This window comes from Oncorhynchus clarkii, chromosome 4, assembly GCF_045791955.1.
Source record: "Oncorhynchus clarkii lewisi isolate Uvic-CL-2024 chromosome 4, UVic_Ocla_1.0, whole genome shotgun sequence".
Lineage (NCBI taxonomy): Eukaryota > Metazoa > Chordata > Actinopteri > Salmoniformes > Salmonidae > Oncorhynchus > Oncorhynchus clarkii.
In genome coordinates this window covers 14671590-14690286 of record NC_092150.1, presented here as the reverse complement: position 1 = coordinate 14690286, position 18697 = coordinate 14671590, and the positions used below count along the sequence as shown (strand labels likewise).

General features: G+C 41.2%; 1 protein-coding gene across 7 annotated transcripts in view; it reads left to right on the top strand.

The window, feature by feature from the left end:
- LOC139406484 (uncharacterized) overlaps positions 1–15467 on the top strand; it is a 35183-nt gene extending 19716 nt beyond the window's left edge. For 5 of the 7 annotated variants that reach the window (XM_071149115.1, XM_071149113.1, XM_071149117.1 and 2 more), the window contains 3 exons: positions 5612–10395; positions 11897–11965; positions 14749–15467. In XM_071149115.1, coding sequence (XP_071005216.1) covers positions 5637–10395; positions 11897–11965; positions 14749–14879 — 4959 coding nt within the window. In that variant the 5' untranslated portion in view covers positions 5612–5636 and the 3' untranslated portion in view covers positions 14880–15467. The remainder of the gene's footprint in view (positions 1–5611; positions 10396–11896; positions 11966–14748) is intronic. The other 2 variants (XM_071149120.1, XM_071149119.1) reach the window with 2 other exon arrangements.
- The last annotated feature ends 3230 nt before the right edge of the window (positions 15468–18697 follow it).

Sequence of the window (18697 nt, the reverse complement as noted above, 5' to 3'; positions counted from 1 at the left end):
CCTCTAAACTTTCAGCTCATACAAGGAGAAGACTGATCAGAGATGCAGCCAAGAGGCCCATGATCACTCTGGATGAACTGCAGAGATCTACAGCTGAGGTGGGAGACTCTGTCCATAGGACAACAATCAGTCGTATATTGCACAAATCTGGCCTTTATGGAAGAGTGGCAAGAAAGCCATTTCTTAAAGATATCCATAAAAAATGTCGTTTAAAGTTTGCCACAAGCCACCTGGGAGACACACCAAACATGTGGAAGAAGGTGCTCTGGTCAGATGAAACCAAAATTGAACTTTTTGGCAACAATGCAAAACGTTATGTTTGGCGTAAAAGCAACACAGCTCATCACCCTGAACACACCATCCCCACTGTCAAACATGGTGGTGGCAGCATCATGGTTTGGGCCTGCTTTTCTTCAGCAGGGACAGGGAAGATGGTTAAAATTGATGGGAAGATGGATGGAGCCAAATACAGGACCATTCTGGAAGAAAACCTGATGGAGTCTGCAAAAGACCTGAGACTGGGACGGAGATTTGTCTTCCAACAAGACAATGATCCAAAACATAAAGCAAAATCTACAATGGAATGGTTCAAAAATAAACATATCCAGGTGTTAGAATGGCCAAGTCAAAGTCCAGACCTGAATCCAATCGAGAATCTGTGGAAAGAACAGAAAACTGCTGTTCACAAATGCTCTACATCCAACCTCACTGAGCTCGAGCTGTTTTGCAAGGAGGAATGGGAAAACATTTCAGTCTCTCGATGTGCAAAACTGATAGAGACATACCCCAAGCGACTTACAGCTGTAATCGCAGCAAAAGGTGGCACTACAAAGTATTAACTTAAGGGGGCTGAATAATTTTGCACTCCCAATTTTTCAGTTTTTGATTTGTTAAAAAAGTTTGAAATATCCAATAAATGTCGTTCCACTTCATGATTGTGTCCCACTTGTTGATTCTTCACAAAAAAATACAGTTTTATATCTTTGTTTAAAGCCTGAAATGTGGCAAAATGTCGCAAAGTTCAAGGGGGGCGAATACTTTCGCAAGGCACTGTATTATGGGTCGTAAGACATACCCACCCTGTGGTAGAATATTTTATTGGTTTTTCTCCGCTCTTGCGGAGTGGGGGATGTCATATCCCCATACTCCATTCTGTGGAATCTATCCATAGGGCCGCTAATGAATCCTGGGTAGTTAAGTTCTGTTTTTCGCATACGGTAAAGTAATGCCATTGCTCCCTCCTAATATTCTGTTGTCCCATGAGGAGGCATTACCTGGGTGCAAATACAGTACTACATCTGTTAACCATTTAGTCTGAGGGTTTCCTGAGTTTCGTGCCCTATGGTTCATATTTCTTCGTATTCTATATTTTGCTTTGGTCCCGCTGCCTTTAACACATAACACGTTCAATGTCTCTGTGATTTCCTGTGTTTTGTTTTTGTGCCTCAGCTGATGTGTCAGTTGAGGTATTCACACTAGGCCTGTTTCCTGTGCTACTGTTTCCTGAAGCACTTGGGGTTACGGTCGTGCTTGCAGTTGGTGTGGTTAAATTATTCATACTGCTCGTGTTATATTCCGAGACAGCTAGGCTCTAGGGTGTCATGGTAATAGACAGAGTTTTTGATGTCGGAGGCCAGCTCGTGGTGTTCATTGTGGCCTTAGGGCTGTGGCACTCCACCTCCGTCCATGGCTGACCATGAGTAGCTTGATCGTAGATAAATGTAATCTCTGTTACGTTGCTACTATCTCCCAGTTGCCCTTTTCATTGGCCCCCTTTATAAGAGTTAGTATATTGGCCATTTACACAGGTTTGATTAACTAACACCGCTCCTTGGGTTATGTTTACTAGCCATCCTTGCAGGGTGTTGTTAGTTATTGATTTCCATAGTACCACCAGACTGCTATTATTGTTCCAGGTATCATTCCAGTTGGTATTATTCCATTTTTGTTTTAATTTTACCGATGGATATCCCGGACAATCTGTCCTATTTATTGGGGTGCACTGTATTGGTATTCCCCATCTTTTGGTAAAGGCTCTATACGTGGGGATGCTACTCTGACATCTTTATTGTTCTTTTTCTATGCCTTTTTAATACTTCTCTTTCTTGTCACTCATGAATAACCCCTAGGGTTAATCCAAATACTTGGCACTATGATTATGGTGGAAAGAATACTTACCCACCAACACCATCCTACCTTACACTCCCTATGCCTGGTTCTATATTCCCCCAGCCTCATGTTTCCCTGTGGAGACAGAGTAGGAGTACATTAGTTTCTTATTTTTTATAGATTGGGGACCTAGTATGGCCTGTGTCCCTTTGCCTTGATGTACCCTCTCCAGGGCCTTGCATGTCAGTGGTTGTTTTTCTTTTTAATAGGTTTATAAATTGTCTCAGTTTCCCTTGTGGCTCAGGAGGGGCAGTTTAATTTCTACCCCTTCCCTCTCCAGGAACTGCCTTCCTGTCCACCAGCATATGGCAGGAATATACACATTCCAATTTGGTCTTTGGGTCTTGCGCAATATACAACTGCCACCCCAACTTGACCATGTGCTGCTTCCTTTTGTCTCCTTGCACCGGCTCAGTGTCTTCCACTTCCATGAACCTTGTCACACAAGGCACCACGTTCTGCCGTCCTTGGGTAGGCGGAGGGAGTCTGGAAGTTCATCTAGGAATTTTTGGGTTGCTTGAGAATTTATAGCACAGCCTTTGATTTTTGGTTCGGGTCTGAGCAGATTATTTGTTGCGATTGCAAACGTAATAAAATGGTGGACCGATAGTCCAGGATTATGAGGACAAACATTAAGATCCACAACATTTATTCAACGGGACAAAACTAGGTCCAGAGTATGACTGTGGCAGTGAGTAGGTCCGGAGACATATTGGACAAAACCCACTGAGTCGATGATGGTTCCGAAAGCCTTTTTGAGTGGGTCTGTGGAGTTTGCCATGTGACTATTATCTGCAATGACCATAAGGTCTGATAGGAACTCAGTGAGGAATGATGTATATGGCCCAGGAGGCCTGTAAACAGTAGATATAAAAAGTGACTCAGTAAGTTGCATAGATTTTATGACTAGAAGCTCAAAAGACGAAAAGGTATTTTTGTTGTAAATTGAAATGTTCTATCGTAAATGTTAGCAACACCTCTGCCTTTGTGGTATGCACGGGGAATATAGTCACTAGTGTAACCAGGAGGTGAGGCCTCATTTAACACAGTAAATTCATCAGGCTTAAACCATGTTTCAGTCAGGCCAATCACATCAAGATTATGATCCGTGATTAGTTCGTTGACTATAACTGCCTTGGAAGTGAGGGATCTAACATTAAGTTGCCCTATTTTGAGATGTGAGGTATCTCAAACTCTTTCAAGAAATGGCAGGAATGGAGGAGGTCTTTATTCTAGTGAGATTGCAAAGGCGAACACCGCCATGTTTAGTTTTGCCCAAACTAGATCGAGGCACAGACACGGTCTCAATGGGGATAGCTGAGCTGACTACACTCTCATTGTAGAGCTAGGGGAGTTAGACAGGGCTCTATGTTCATAGATAAGATGAGAGGACCCCTCCAGTTAGGATGGAGTCTGTCACTCCTCAACAGGCCAGGCTTGGTCCTGTTTGTGGGTCAGTCCCAGAAAGAGGGCCAATTATCTACAAATTATATCTTTTGGGAGGGGCAGATCGCTCTGGCCCCCCTCCCAGATGTTTCCTTACTCTTCAACTATTGTTGGCTGTTGAGTTCCACCACCTTCTCGGCCTAGTTTCACAAGAACTAGCTTTGCTTAACAGGAACTGAGACCCAACTGTTGCTCTTTTACATACTTCCTTAACCTGTAGTGACACCCCATCCCATGAACGGGACCGTTGTCATCATCTGACACTAATTAGCATAACGCAACGGACATAAATCTTCCTAGAAAATATTCCTATTCATGAAAATCACAAGTGAAATATATTGGAACACAGCTTAGCCTTTTGTTAATCACCCTGACATCTCAGATTTTCAAAATATGCTTTACAGCCAACGCTAGACAAGCATTTGTGTAAGTTTATCATAGCCTAGCATAGCATTATGCCTTGCTAGCAGCAGGCAACCTTGTCACAGAAATCAGAAAAGCAATCAAATTAAATCGTTTACCTTTGAACTTCGGATGTTTTCAATCACGAGACTCCCAGGTAGGCAGCCAAAGTTCATTTTTTCCCAAAATATAATTTTTGTAGGCGAAATAGCTCCGTTTGTTCTTTACGTTTGGCTGAGAAATCGCCCGGAAATTGCGGTCACCACAACGCCGAAAAATATTCCAAATTAGCTCCATTTTATCGACAGAAACATGGCAAACGTTGTTTAGAATCAATCCTCAAGGTGTTTTTCTAATATCTATTCGATAATATATCCGTCGGGACAATTCGTTTTTCACTAGGACCGATTGGAATAATGGCTACCTCTATTTTACGTGAGAATCTCTCTCGGAGCCACCATGTGACCACTTACGCAATGTGGCTGCCTACGGCTATTCCTCAACAGAAATGCGTAAAACTACGTCACAATGCTGTAGACACCTTGGGGAATACGTAGAAAGCGTAAGCTCGTTGATGGTACATTCACAGCTGAATAGGGAGTCATTGGATCGAACGCAGCGCTTTCAAAACCTGGGGCACTTCCGGATTGGATTTTTCTCAGGCTTTCGCCTGCAACATCAGTTCTGTTATACTCACAGACAATATCTTTACAGTTTTGGAAACGTTAGAGTTTTCTATCCAAATCTGTCAATTATATGCATATTCTAGCATATTTTCCTGACAAAATATCCTGTTTTAAAACGGGAACGTTTTTTTTCCAAAAATGAAAATACTGCCCCCTAACACCAAGAGGTTCATCTTAATATACAGAACTAAAATTGTCTGACCTGAAACCGACACTTTCTGTACTTACACTTTTTGCTAAAATAACGCACATAAGCTCCAACAACCTAACACATACTAATGAGCTAATTTATACAATAAAAAGGTGCGCAAGTCATACAGTTTCCATCATTGGAAACAATACAGCACAGATTGAAAATGTACCGTAAATAAAGAAAATTAAGCTCTGTGATAAATCCATCTCCTGTGACAAACTCATGTTTTATGAGAGACATGACATAGTCATGAGAATGTAGTGATGAATGTATCATTAATTAAGTCAATGTATAACCTTGAGTTCGAGAGAGGGTTCAATTTATAGTAGCCGTTTTATCTTGACGTGACCGCTTGTACTTCTACTGGACTCAAGTCTCCTCCTTTACCTTGAGTACATCTGATGATATTTGTCTTCAGTTCCCATCAGTGCATTCTCACGGGGAGTAAACCAATGTACCGTTCCAGACCCCTCAACCTCGGATGTGTGTATGAGTTGATCTGTTGCCCACATCTTGGGTGTCTCCAGTCGAGCGACCCACCTCCGTTTAGATTAGTGGCGAAAAAATAGCAGCTAGCCTACCGATCACTTCTATGCTTTCAAAGAATATGATGGCTTTCTGGCACCAGATTGCCGTACCCTACATTTTTACTATTGGATTCGAGCTATATTTGTTACTGTGCGTTTTGTGGGCTAATCCTGGTTTTTCATTTCAGAAATGGTTACGTTCTGCCATACCACATGGCAGAAGGCGAGACTGAGAAGCCAAGGAGAATGCAGACTACCTGGCCCCAAAGTGGACCGGATCGATCAGTCACTGGACAATCCTCAAGTCCTCAAGTCACCAGTGGTCAGCTGAGTGGGAATCCGAGCACCTCTTCTCATCAATATGGGATGGTCAGACCATCGGTGGCGTATACACTAGGTAGGGAAGTCGGACCAGTGGTCCCATATACTCAAGGTGGTGAATGCTTACCACACAGCAGTCAAGTAACCAGTGTAGGTTACTTGAGTGGACAGACCCAGAATCAACAGGCACCCACAAAAGGGCAGACCCTAATGGCCACTAGTCCCCTTTTGACATCACTCTTGACTAACAATGCAGCTGCACAATCAACTGGTGTTACATCACAAAGTGGATACCATCACACCCTGCCTGGAAGGGTTAACGATGCTTTTCAAACTACTTTCCAGCAGGGACATAGGTCTTTGGGTGTTAATGGTAACAATTCACAGAGGTTGGTACAGGATGGTCAGGGTGCAACCATTCACTGCCCCTCTGATATTAATGCATCACTGAATACAAATTGTATTTATCTCCAAAGACCAGCAAGTGGCAGTCAGCAGCTGGTACTTGACAGACAAGAGGGGACCTCCAGTGGTACCTCTGCTGCTCTTGCAATGGGTAGGAGTCCCAATCATGTCAATCATCAATGGACTGTAGTGAGTGGAAAGGATTCAAGTAGGATGGCGGTTCAAGCTCTTCATCAGGGATATCCACAAACGCCAAACTCTTTGCAAATTGCACAGGAGACAAGTAGTGTGCCATCAAGGACATCTCCACGGTCTCCCACAGCATATAAACAACTGTATTTGATTCTAAATCAAAACAATAACAACAGGACTGAGATGAACAGGGTTCAACATGGCACACCTGTCCAAACTGACCCATCAAACCACAGTCAAATGTATCCCTTCCAACCTCTCACGGACAGCAACAACCAGGTCAATCTACCAAATGCTACAGTGGGGCAGTCAATGCCAATGCATAACATTAGCCAGAATCCTCAATACAATGTTATGCATAACCCTTCTCTTAATCATTTTCAAAGATATCGCCCTGCAGGCCTTACCAACCCACCACAACAGAACAGACTTGTGTCAAATTGTGCAAATATGAACAGTCAGGGAGGGGCCATTAAAAATAATGCACACCATGCCCCATATCCTAGGCCCCATATCGAAGGCGTATCCAACCAACATTACAAGGCAGACGTTCTGGTGTCCAACACTGGACCATCTTCATCTGTGCCAAACAATAGTATACAGTCTTCAGTCGAGCACACCAGTGAGTCCGCTCCTCCACCATACCCAGGCCAGCACTCACATGGACCCGTGCTGAAAAAGACGAGACATGTGGTTGGGGCAAGAGCACATTCTCTGCAATACATACCAAACCAAGGCTCAGCCCATACCCTACATTACAAGCCAAAAAACACCTATGTTCTGATATCCAACACTGGACCATCTTCATCTGTGCTAAACCATGGTATGCAGTTTTCAGGCCAGCAAAACTGTGAGTCTGTGCCACCGTCATACCCCATAAGACAGGGCTATTACGTAACGGTAACAGAGGACAAAAGTGGAAATGGATTTAGAGCAGAAAATGTTATTTTGATAGGAGATAAACCTAATGAAAGTGCTCTGGTACGGCAAGGATCATCTGCAAGTAATGCCCCCTCTGTTCCTACGGTGCAGAAGGCCATCGCCGTTGTACAACCACTATCGCAGTGTATGCAGACAAACACATCTCTCAACGTGGCTGATAGAATGCCCTTGACTACCCAAGGTATGTCGTTCTCAACTAGTGGTGAAAATGTGAGCAACCCTGGGGAAGAATCTTGTGACCAGAGTCCATCACAAGCCCAAACAACCCTTACTGTATCTGCTTCTTTGACAAATGAATTTGGACAAAAGGTCCCCAAGGTCAGACCGGAAGCTACATTACAATTGGGTGCTGGAAGAACAGTGACTCAGAATTCAGAAACTTCAGTTGAACTGGCCAAGACATATTCATATTTTGAGTCTGAACCGTCACTATCGAACTGCTTACATGTAGAGAAAGTGGATTCTCAACCATTATCTAATTTGAAATGTCAAGCCACTCAGAGAAAAGAATTAGCTGGCACAGAAATGACCACTCATGTGCATGTTAACCAATTGAGTGAGGAAACAAATGAAAAAGTAGTTTCAGATGAGGACATTTTTGAATTGTCCTCAGTTCCTGTAATCAAATGGAGACTTGGTAAATTGAAGGACTTGGTAGACACTGTGCAACATCCAAAATGCTCTGAGACACTGGTTGAAAGCAAGCTACTAAGCCTCTATTGGGATGGAGATGGGCAGAAGCTTATAGATGCTGTAAGATCTGGTATCTTCCAGAATATAATGCGAGAGGTTAGATCTGTGTGTGGCAAAGATGTGTCATCACAGTCTGTCATATTTTCACAAGTCAGGCGCAAAAACTGGGCTCAAGTTGAAGAGAAGTGTGTCATTCTTAAACATGATTCTGTTTACCCCGTGGTCCAGGGTCAAGAGTCCTCATGGCTGAACACCAATAAGCAGCTTGATGACATAGACAGGGAGTTTGGATTCCCTTCGTCACTAATATATCACCAACAGACTTTTCGAAGAGGAGATGAACAACCAAAACGTAATTGTACCGAAAATGAAAATTCTGTAGAAAATGACGACTCTGCCAGTGACATGCAGACTGAGATGATTCAGACAGAGAGACCAGCACCCTCTGAATCTGATGCTAAAGAAATTCAAGGGTCAAGTTTGGCACACAGCTCTACACACACCCTCTCACCAGTTAAGAAAGAAAGTGAAAACACCATTTTATGTGACCCATTTTCCTCCCTGGAGATCAATGTGCTGACACCAGAAGAGGCTATGCGGTTTTTCAATGGCCAGCTACTGCAAGACAAAGTGGGAGAAGACCAGTTGAAATTGCCAGTGGATGTGGAGCTGAATGAGTTGAAAGATTACTCTGTGGAGGATAAATCATCTGAGAGAGTAGATTTAAAGTTGACGACTGTAAAATATGAAGTGGATGTCCAATCAGAAGATTACTGTTGTCTCTCACGTTGGAAGGCAGTGTTCAGTGGGTCCACCAATTCTGTGTCCTGCAAATGCCAGTACAAGACTGAATTGGGTTTGACAAAGGCCACTGTGAATGCAAAGATGTTTGTCGAGGGAACTTTGGCTGTTGAACCGAGCACAACAAATGCAGAACAAAGGGAAAGCCTGGATTTATGGAAATCAAATGGCACAGCAGAAAGAAAGAGGGAAGGGAATCCTGGTAAAAATGGGAATCCCCAATCAGGGAAATCTACAGGCATTGAATGCCAAACTATTTTCTTGTCTGATAGTGAATCTGAGACTGATCGCCCATACACTAATGGGGCGAAGAGCTTGCCATTGTCAAAACCCCCATCACTGTGCCTGCCCAGCAAGTGCCCAAACATTGTTGAAGTTGAAATTGAAGATGTCTTCTCGAGCTATGAAGACTTTCTCAAAGTATCCACCCCAATGTCTGAGCTAGTGTGGGACAATGTACAGCCAAAGCAGCAACTACCAGGTCCACTCCAGAAACAAATGGAATGTGTAGAAGCACTTAGTGTCTCTTTGGAAGAAAGGAACCTTGGGGGTAGTGAAGTCATTCCTACAGTTACCATTCCTACTTCTAATCTGCTACGCCAACCAGCAGAGAAAATCAGTTTTCTAACATCACTCTCCTTGGCACAAAGATGTCACAAGCATCTATCGCCTAAATTAAATTGTAGCTGGAAGGTTAAACAAAAAGGGGTTGGACACAAGAGATGTGTTGAAGGTCCTCATTCTGTCCCAAGAAAGCGAAGGAAAATAAGGCAAGGTTTGGGTCCCTTCATTCAACTTGTTCCTGAGGTCAACTTGACTGACACAGATGACGATTTCGAGTCCCCCAATACAAGTGCTTCTAAGTCTTTGGAAGAAGACCGACCTTCAAACGGTCGCAATCTCCAGAAGCCAGCAGAACCTGGAATTGGGACCAAGATTTCAAGGGTCACAACAGTAAGTCTGGCCTTGTTTGGTTCCTCGCCCCAGAGGACAAATGGGACTGTAGTAACTGGCCAACGCAAGGACCATAATTCTTCTCGACCTAGACCTTTTGCAGACAAAGCTCCAGCACCTCCTTTAACCCTCAGTGTGAATGTCAAGTCCTGGAAGATAGAGCCCTCCGAGACCAGCCCGCCAGTGGAAAGCCCAGTCAGACAACGGCTCTTCAACGAGTGGGAGAACAGTTTTGTGCCAACAAAGAAGACAAAGTCCAGGGGCAGACCAAGACTACGAAACAGAAGAGGCTTTGCTCCGAAGATTGTTTGCGCTGAAGTTGCCAAAAAGACTGTTACCTCGACCAACACAGATGGTAGTGCATTATCCTCTGAAAGACGAGCCACACCAGAAAGAACCGTAAGGGCCAAGCAGACTTTGCGGCACTTTGAAAGAGAGAGCATCTTAAATGGCCTGAAACTCAGACTGAAGAAATCTAGGATCAAGGCAGTGCCTTCCAGCAAACCTGTTACAGTGGAAAAAAGTACAATTAAGATCAGGAGCCCTGCTCCTTTGCCTCTTGAGGAGAACAGTGTTCTGAGGTTCAGTGTGCTGCCAGAGTCGTTCAACTTCAAAGATGGACAAGAACCCATGGATACTCGGACACAGACTGGTTCAATGAAGGGTAAGGAGTACCAAAACAGATATCCTTGCTCTGTCTTACTTAGGGCTGGGCGGTATAGCATATTTGACTGGGTCCCGGTATTGATGCAAGGACCAGTTTGGGTTTTAACTTTACCTTCTAAAACTATATTTCAGTGTTTGGTTTGTTAAATGTGATATGCAACTCTAAATGTCTTCTTTAAAAAAAAAATGTTTTACTCCGTTTGCTTCTTGCAAGTCGTCCCTCTCCTCGATGCTGCTTTCTAAGTATTCTGTAATTACACTACTAGTTTGTGTATCTTAGTCTGCAAACATCTAGTTTGCCTTTTCTTGGCACGTTGGGGCTAAAATAAATCATGTTCGCCACTAATGCTAATCGCTAACTAGTTATCCAAATGTAATCAGTCGGCGCAAACGTAGCTAGCCAATAATGCAGCCTGATTGATACCATTGCTGATGCAGGATGTTTCTAAATCAGAGAGGAATAGACAGGCTGATTGTTTAGCAACACAACCGATGCATGCTTAACTGTGGAGTAAAACATTTGTTTAGTTGTTGACATGTAAACTATATTTCTTCAATGTTTATTGAAAACAAATACATTTGCTCAATAAGCACTTGTCTCTCAAATACATTGTTACAGTTGTTGGTTAGCTAGCTAGCGATTTTTTTTTTTGTTGTTGCCATATTAGCATTGACATGAAATCAGTCAAAACACCAAGACATTTGTATCAAGAAAAATATTATACTAACTGAAACAAGTCCTTTACGATTCCCCACATGACAGTTTATTGTATTGTTGGTAGATATCTGGCTATCCAGAATCACAACAACTCAAACTTCTGTCCCATTTGAAGCGTGCGGCTCTTTTTCGTGACGTCAGCTAACCCATCTTTAGGCGAAGCATGATTTCGAGCTAGCTACATGATGTAAGAGAATACACACATAACGTTGTATAGGGTCCCCTAGGAAACACTGAACAACACGTTCCTATCCTGTCAAAATAATTCCTCCCTGGCTTATTCATTTGTTGTCATGTCAAATAACAATGTATTCAAAGTTATGCCCTCTATATTCCAACTATTGCATTACAATAATCATTATACTTCCACGATTTCAACACTTCGCCAATAAACTACTGTAGGCCTAGATTTGTTTTCTCCCTTATCTATCATGCAGCCCTACGGGACAGTGTGAAAATGATACAAAAAGTGCAGGAAATGCAGAACATTATTTTTTGGTTGAAGTTGTTTTATACTGTTCAATCAGAATCTAGAATGCCACATTGAAATCACATAATGTATGTGTTGCCACCCTAGGCTCCTGAATATTTAGAACTTGTATTATTCAAAAACATAAAATGCTGTCATATCGTCAAAAATGTGAACAATATTGTTATATGAGATGTTGGCCATATCGCCCAGCCCTAGTCTTACTCCAATTATGGTTACTCCAATTACGATTACCTGTAATTAGACATTTATACCTACCCTTTTCACATTGAAACACTTTTTTCCCATAAGAAATGGCTGGTGCTGGTGCTGTTGCTGCAACGACTGAGAGTACTAAAACAATAGTCCGGAAATCCCAAGGTAATAGCATGCTCTATCCAACCACATGTTGAAAATGTATGCATTATGGCTTCCTACATTGCATGTCTTTTGTAAGGAAAGTGTTTTTTGTACACTACCGTTCAAAAGTTTGGGATTACTTAGAAATGTCCTTGTTTTAGAAAGAAAAGCACAAAAAAAATATTTTAAAATAACATAAACTTGATCAGAAATACAGTGTAGACATTGTTAATGTTGTAAATGACTATTGTAGCTGGAAACGGCTGATTTTTAATGGAATATCTACATAGGCGTACAGAGGCCCATTATCTGCAACCATCAAATCAAATGTATTTATATAGCCCTTCGTACATCAGCTGATATCTCAAAGTGCTGTACAGAAACCCAGCCTAAAACCCCAAACAGCAAGCAATGCAGGTGTAGGTGCAGGTGTAGAACACTTCTGTGTTCCAATGGCACGTTTTGTTAGCCTTTTAAACTGATAAACTTGTATTAGCTAATTGATCATTAGAAACCCCATTTGCAATTATGTTAGCACAAATGAAAACTGATTTAGCCTCTCTGGGATATGTGGGACGGCGTCCCACCTGGCCAAAAGCCAGGGAAAATGCAGAGCGCCAAATTCAGATAAATTACTATAAAAATTTTACTTTCATTAAATCACACATGCAAGAGAGCAAATTAAAGCTACACTTGTTGTGAATCCAGCCAACACGTCAGATTTCAAAAAGTATTTTCGGCGAAAGCAAACGATGCTATTATCTGAGGATAGCACCTCCGTAAACAAGAGAGAAACCATATTTCAACCCTGCAGGACGCAGAAATAAAAATATAATTCATGCCTTACCTTTGACAAGCTTTTTTGTTGCCACTCCAATATTTGGGGTGGCAGGGTAGCCTAGTGGTTAGAGCGTTGGCCTAGTAACCGGAAGGTTGCAAGTTCAAATCCCCGAGCTGACAAGGTACAAATCTGTCATTCTGCCCCTGAACAGGCTGTTAACCCACTGTTCCTAGGCCGTCATTGAAAATAAGAATTTGCTCTTAACTGACTTGCCTAGTCAAATAAAGGTAAAATACTTTTTTTTTTAAATAATAATGTCCCATAACATAACATTGTTCCATTAACTCCATTGATATATATCCAAAATGTCAATTTATTTGGCGCGTTTGATCCAGAAAAACACTGGTTCCAACTTGTGCAACGTGACCACAAAATATCTCAAAAGTTACCTGTAAACTTTGCCAAAACATTTCAAACTACTTTTGTAATACAACTTTAGGTGTTTTTTTACGTAAATAATCGTTAAAATTGAAGACTGGGTGATCTGTGTTCAGTACCGGAGTAAAACAAACTGTAGCTAGCTTTCTGGTCACGCGCCTCCTATCTAACAGTACACTTCAAGTGACCCTCGTTCACGATAGCCGTACTTCTTCATTCCAATTTCTAAATACTGTTGACATCCAGAGGAAGCGATAGGAACTGCAAGAAGGTCCCTTATAAATCTGGATTCCCAATGAAAATCCATTGAAAAGGGAGTGACCCCTAAAAATCAAAAACAAATCTGAATGGTTTTTCCTCTGGGTTTCGCCTGCTAAATAAGTTATGTTATACTCACAGACATGATTCAAACAGTTTTAGAAACTTAGAGTGTTTTCTATCCAATACTACTAATATTATATTTCTATCCAATACTACTATATTAGCATCTGGGACTGAGGAGCAGGCAGTTTTCTCTGTGCACCTTATTCATCCAAGCTACTCAATACTGCCCTCCTGTCACCAAGAAGTTAAATAGTACCCGCAAAACACCAGTCTCAACGTCAACAGTGAAGAAGCAATCCCGGGATGCTGGCCTTCTAGGCAGAGTTGCAAATTTTAAAAAACACCTCAGACTGGCCAATAAAAGATTAAGATGGGCAAAAGAACACAGACATTGGACAGAGGAACTCTGCCTAGAAGGCCAGCATCCAGGAGTCGCCTCTTCACTGTTGACTTTGAGACATGTGTTTTGTGGGTATTATTTAATGAAGCTGCCAGTTGACGACTTGTGAGGCGTCTTTTTCTCAAACTAGACACTCTAATGTTCTTGTCCACTTGCTCAGTTGTGCACCTGGCCACCCACTCCTCTTTCTATTCTGGTTAGAGCCCGTTTGGGCTTCTCGGTGAAGGGAGTAGTACACAGCCTTGTTCCAGATCTTCAGTTTCTTGGCAATTTCTCGCATGGAATAGCCTTGATTTCTCAGAACAAGAATAGACTGACGAGTTTCCGAAGAAAATGCTTTGTTTCTGGCCATTTTGAGCCTGTAATCGAACCCACAAATGCTGATGCTCCAGATACTCAACTAGTCTAAAGATGGCCAGTTTAATTGCATCTTTAATCCGCACAACAGTTTTCAGCTGTACTAACATAATTGCAAAAGGGTTTTCTAATGATCAATTAGCCTTTTTTAAATGATAAACTTGGATTAGCTAACACAATGCGCCATTGGAACACAGGCGTGCGTGATGGTTGCACATAATGGGCCTCTACACCTATGTAAATAATCAAATGAAAATCAGTTTCCAGCTACAATAGTCATTTACAACATGAACAATGTCTACACTGTATTTCGGATCATTTTGATGTTATTTTAATGCTCAAAATGTGCTTTTCTTTCAAAAACAAGGACATTTATAAGTGACCCACAACTTTTGAACGGTAGTGTATCTATGCAGTTCCCGATCTCTATTTATTCCTTTCTGTCAAATGTGAGGTGTTTTTTTGGTTTTATTTATTGTAACAAATGAACTATTACACTCCCAGTAGGTTTATGGTCTGCTGGCCCTCAGAAGAGATATTGTCCTCTCACCTCTTCGCCCACTAAAATCCCCAAGTCTTCCTCCACTGCCTTCCAGGAGTTTCAGAGGAAATTCAAGCGGCTATCCCAAGACTAGTTTGTATTGCCTCCAGTTAAGGAATGGAGGAGTGGAGTGAGGACTGTTGACAATCTGATTCTTGTAACTTGTTTCCCATGGAAATATAGTCTGTGTACAATTTCATTTTGTTTTGTTTATGATAACCTTTTTCAGAACAAAATTGTTATTTTTGAATGCAGAATTTGACCTTATTGTGGTAAGGTTGGGCAGTTCATAATATGGTTATTTTTTATCGTAGTTATTGTTTATATTCTTAAATGACTGAGCCAATATATCTGACAGTATCCTCCTCTACCTCAGGCCTCACGGTCAACATTGCAAGACTTTGTCATTAAAAAACATTAAATGAAGTTTTGTGGCCAATTGGATGGCTATTTTCTTGTCATTGTCATTTCAGACTTTTAAAAAAAAGTTTGGGGTTAACAATATTTTATGCAAACCTCATGTTTATTGTTTGCATGGATCACAGAATTTGGACTATGAAAAATGTACTGCAGTTTATTTGAATTTGTAGGCTACATAATTTCACTTCTTGACTCTTACCTTCTACATTCTCATATCTTATCAATAGTTTCATTCTCAATAGTTATTTTGCTGGAATTCAAACCAATTCCTTTTGTTGACACAGGATGAACAGGACTGTATGGTTCAAGATACTGAGACAGCTTAAACAATTTTGCATTGCAGTAGTTAGACCTTTTTGTATTCTGGTTCTGTATTTTAGTATTAAACTTTTATACTTCTTCGTAGTTATAGATTCACATTTGTGACAGACAACTGAGCCTGTGGCAGACAAAAACAATCAACCCTGTCAGGGTTACCGTATGGTGCATTGATGTGCATATATTTTTGTATTTTTTTGTTTGTTTTTGTACCTAGTGTTATTTCTTTAATATGTTGATTTCTTTTGTTATTTGTTTCTAAATAAATATTTTACATACTTACATTGATATTTATCTCTAGAGCATCCTTCACTTGGATATTCTTGTTGACTTTAGAGTGTACTTGCAGGCTGGGTACATTCTGTTGCCAGAGCCAGATGTGTCTATTGGTTAGGTGTGAATGCTAATCCAGAGCAATTAGCACTAGTCTGTGACACTTGGGTGTCAATTGGTTAGGCTCCCAGAGTTGTTCTGGATTGCAAACAAAAGTTGTTCTCACATAAAACCCTTTGAATTCTTAGGATGTTTTTTTGATGGCCTCTTTCAAACCACTTTTGTTTACCTCCACCTTTGTTCAGACACTCAGAATGTGGAGGTCGTTGCAGAATGTCCAGAACACTCTAGCTCTGTGTTCTAGCTCCAACAATGCAGCAACATCTAGCAATACAATAACACACAAATCTCTTGTTTTTTTAACTTTTGGATTAAGATTTATCAGAAGAGCAAGGTCAGAGTCTGGAATATAAATATGCACTATATGTATGTGAATGTTGTGTATAGACAGTATATGAATAGAACGTGTGTACAGCAGTAGTTTATATAGCATTAGCCAGAATACACTATATACAGTTGAAGTCGGAAGTTTACATACACCTTAGCCAAATACATTTAAACTCAGTTTTTCCACAATTCCTGACATTTAATCCAAGTAAAAATTCCCTGTTTTAGGTCAGTTAGGATCACCACTTTATTTTATGAATGTGAAATAATAGTAGTGACTTAATTTCAGCTTCTATTTCTTTCATCACATTCCCAGTGGGTCAGAAGTTTACATACGCTCAATTAGTAATTGGTAGCATTGCCTTTAAATTGTTTAACTTGGGTCAAATGTTTTGAGTAGCCTTCCACAAGCTTCCCACAATAAGTTGGGTGAATTTTGGCCCATTCCTCCTGACAGAGCTGGTGTCAGGTTTGTAGGCCTCCTTACTCACGCACACTTTTTCAATTCTTCCCACAAATGTTCTATAGGATTGAGGTCAGGGCTTTTTGATGGCCACTCCAATACCTTGACTTTGTTGTCCTTAAGCCATTTTGCCACAACTTTGGAAGTATGCTTGGGGTCATTGTCCATTTGGAAGACCCATTTGCGACCCACGCTTTAACTTCCTGACTGATGCCTTGAGATGTTGCTTCAATATATCCACATAATTTCCCTTTCTCATGACGCCATCTATTTTGTAAAGTGCACACTTGTGGGGGTGCTTACCCTCCTGCAGCAAAGCACCCCCACAACATGATGCTGCCACCCCCGTGCTTCACGGTTGGAATGGTGTTCTTCGGCTTGCAAGCCTCCCCCTTTTTCCTCCAAACATAACGGTCATTATGGCCAAACAGTTCTATTTTTGTTTCATCAGACCAGAGGACATTTCTCCAAAAATTACGATCTTTGTCCCCATGTGCAGCTGGCTTTTTTTATGGCGGTTTTGGAGCAGTGGCTTCTTCCTTGCTGAGCGGTCTTTCAGGTTATGTCAATATAGGACCTGTTTTACTGTGGCTATAGATACTTTGGTACCTGTTTCCTCCAGCATCTTCACAAGATCCTTTGCTGTTGTTCTGGGATTGATTTGCACTTTTCGCACCAAGGTACATTCATCTCTAGGAGACAGAACGCGGCTGCGTGGTCCCACGGTGTTTATACTTGCCTACTATTGTTTGTACAGATGAACGTGGTACATTCAGGCATTTGGAAAAAAATGTCTGAGGTCTTGGCTGATTTCTTTTGATTTTCCCATAATGTCAAGCAACAAGGCACTGAGTTTGAAGGTAGGCCTTGAAATACATCCACAGGTACACCTCAAATGATGTCAATTAGCCTATCAGAATCTTCTAAAGCCATGACATTTTCTGGAATTTTCCAAGCTGTTTAAAGGCATAGTCAACTTGGTGTATGTAAACTTCTGACATTGAATTATAAGTGAAATAATCTGTAAATAATTGTTGGGAAAATGACTTGTGTCATGCACAAAGTAGATGCCCTAACCGACTTGCCAAAACTATAGTTTAACAAGAACTTTGTAGAGTGGTTGAAATACGATTTTTAATGACTCCAACCTAAGTGTATGTTAACTTCCGACTTCAACTTGTACATAGAATGGGTAGAACAGTATGTAGTGGACATTTGTGTCCTGTATCTGCAAATGTGTGATATGTAGCGTGTTGTTTCCTGACTGTTAGGATGTTCTGTGACTTTGCTCTCAGGGAGGGAACTGATAGAAGAGCAGAAAGAATGGAACCCATTTGTACTTTTTTGCCCAACGCCTATAAACTGTGAACAAGGTCATTATCAGTTTATGCACCCTAAGAGCAGACGCCTAGTTTGTGCATGAGTATAAAGAGTGCTGAAGGGGAAGCACCCCATCAGAGCTTCTGACAGACTTGTGCTTTAAGTATTGTTTGTTGTAACCTCTCCGGCCTGATATTGTGGGAGATAATTCGATGCCACTAATTGCATTTGCTATTTCTGAGAAGAGCTAATGCCAATAATTACATTGGCTAAATGTAGAAATGATGTCACCTAGTGCATATGCTGTTTGAGCAAAACCCATGCAATGATTACATTAGCTAATGTACATGACTACATTAGCAAATGCCCATAACTACATTTGTTACATCTGGACATACTAATGTCAGGTGAACATGGAGACAGGATGGCAACAAAATGACCAATACGTGAAACATTTGTATACAAAAAAAGACACTAGTCCTTTACTAGTCTTGCATTATCAGACAGATATACCTGTCTGTAGTGAATGCAAAATAATTACAATTCTGTATCACCCCCAAACATCTTCCAGCGGCTATGGCTGAACCGATGACTCATTATGGTTAACTACATTATATTACTCAATCACAAGTCAATATATTTAAGTCAGGCAAGTCAATTTCAACATTTTA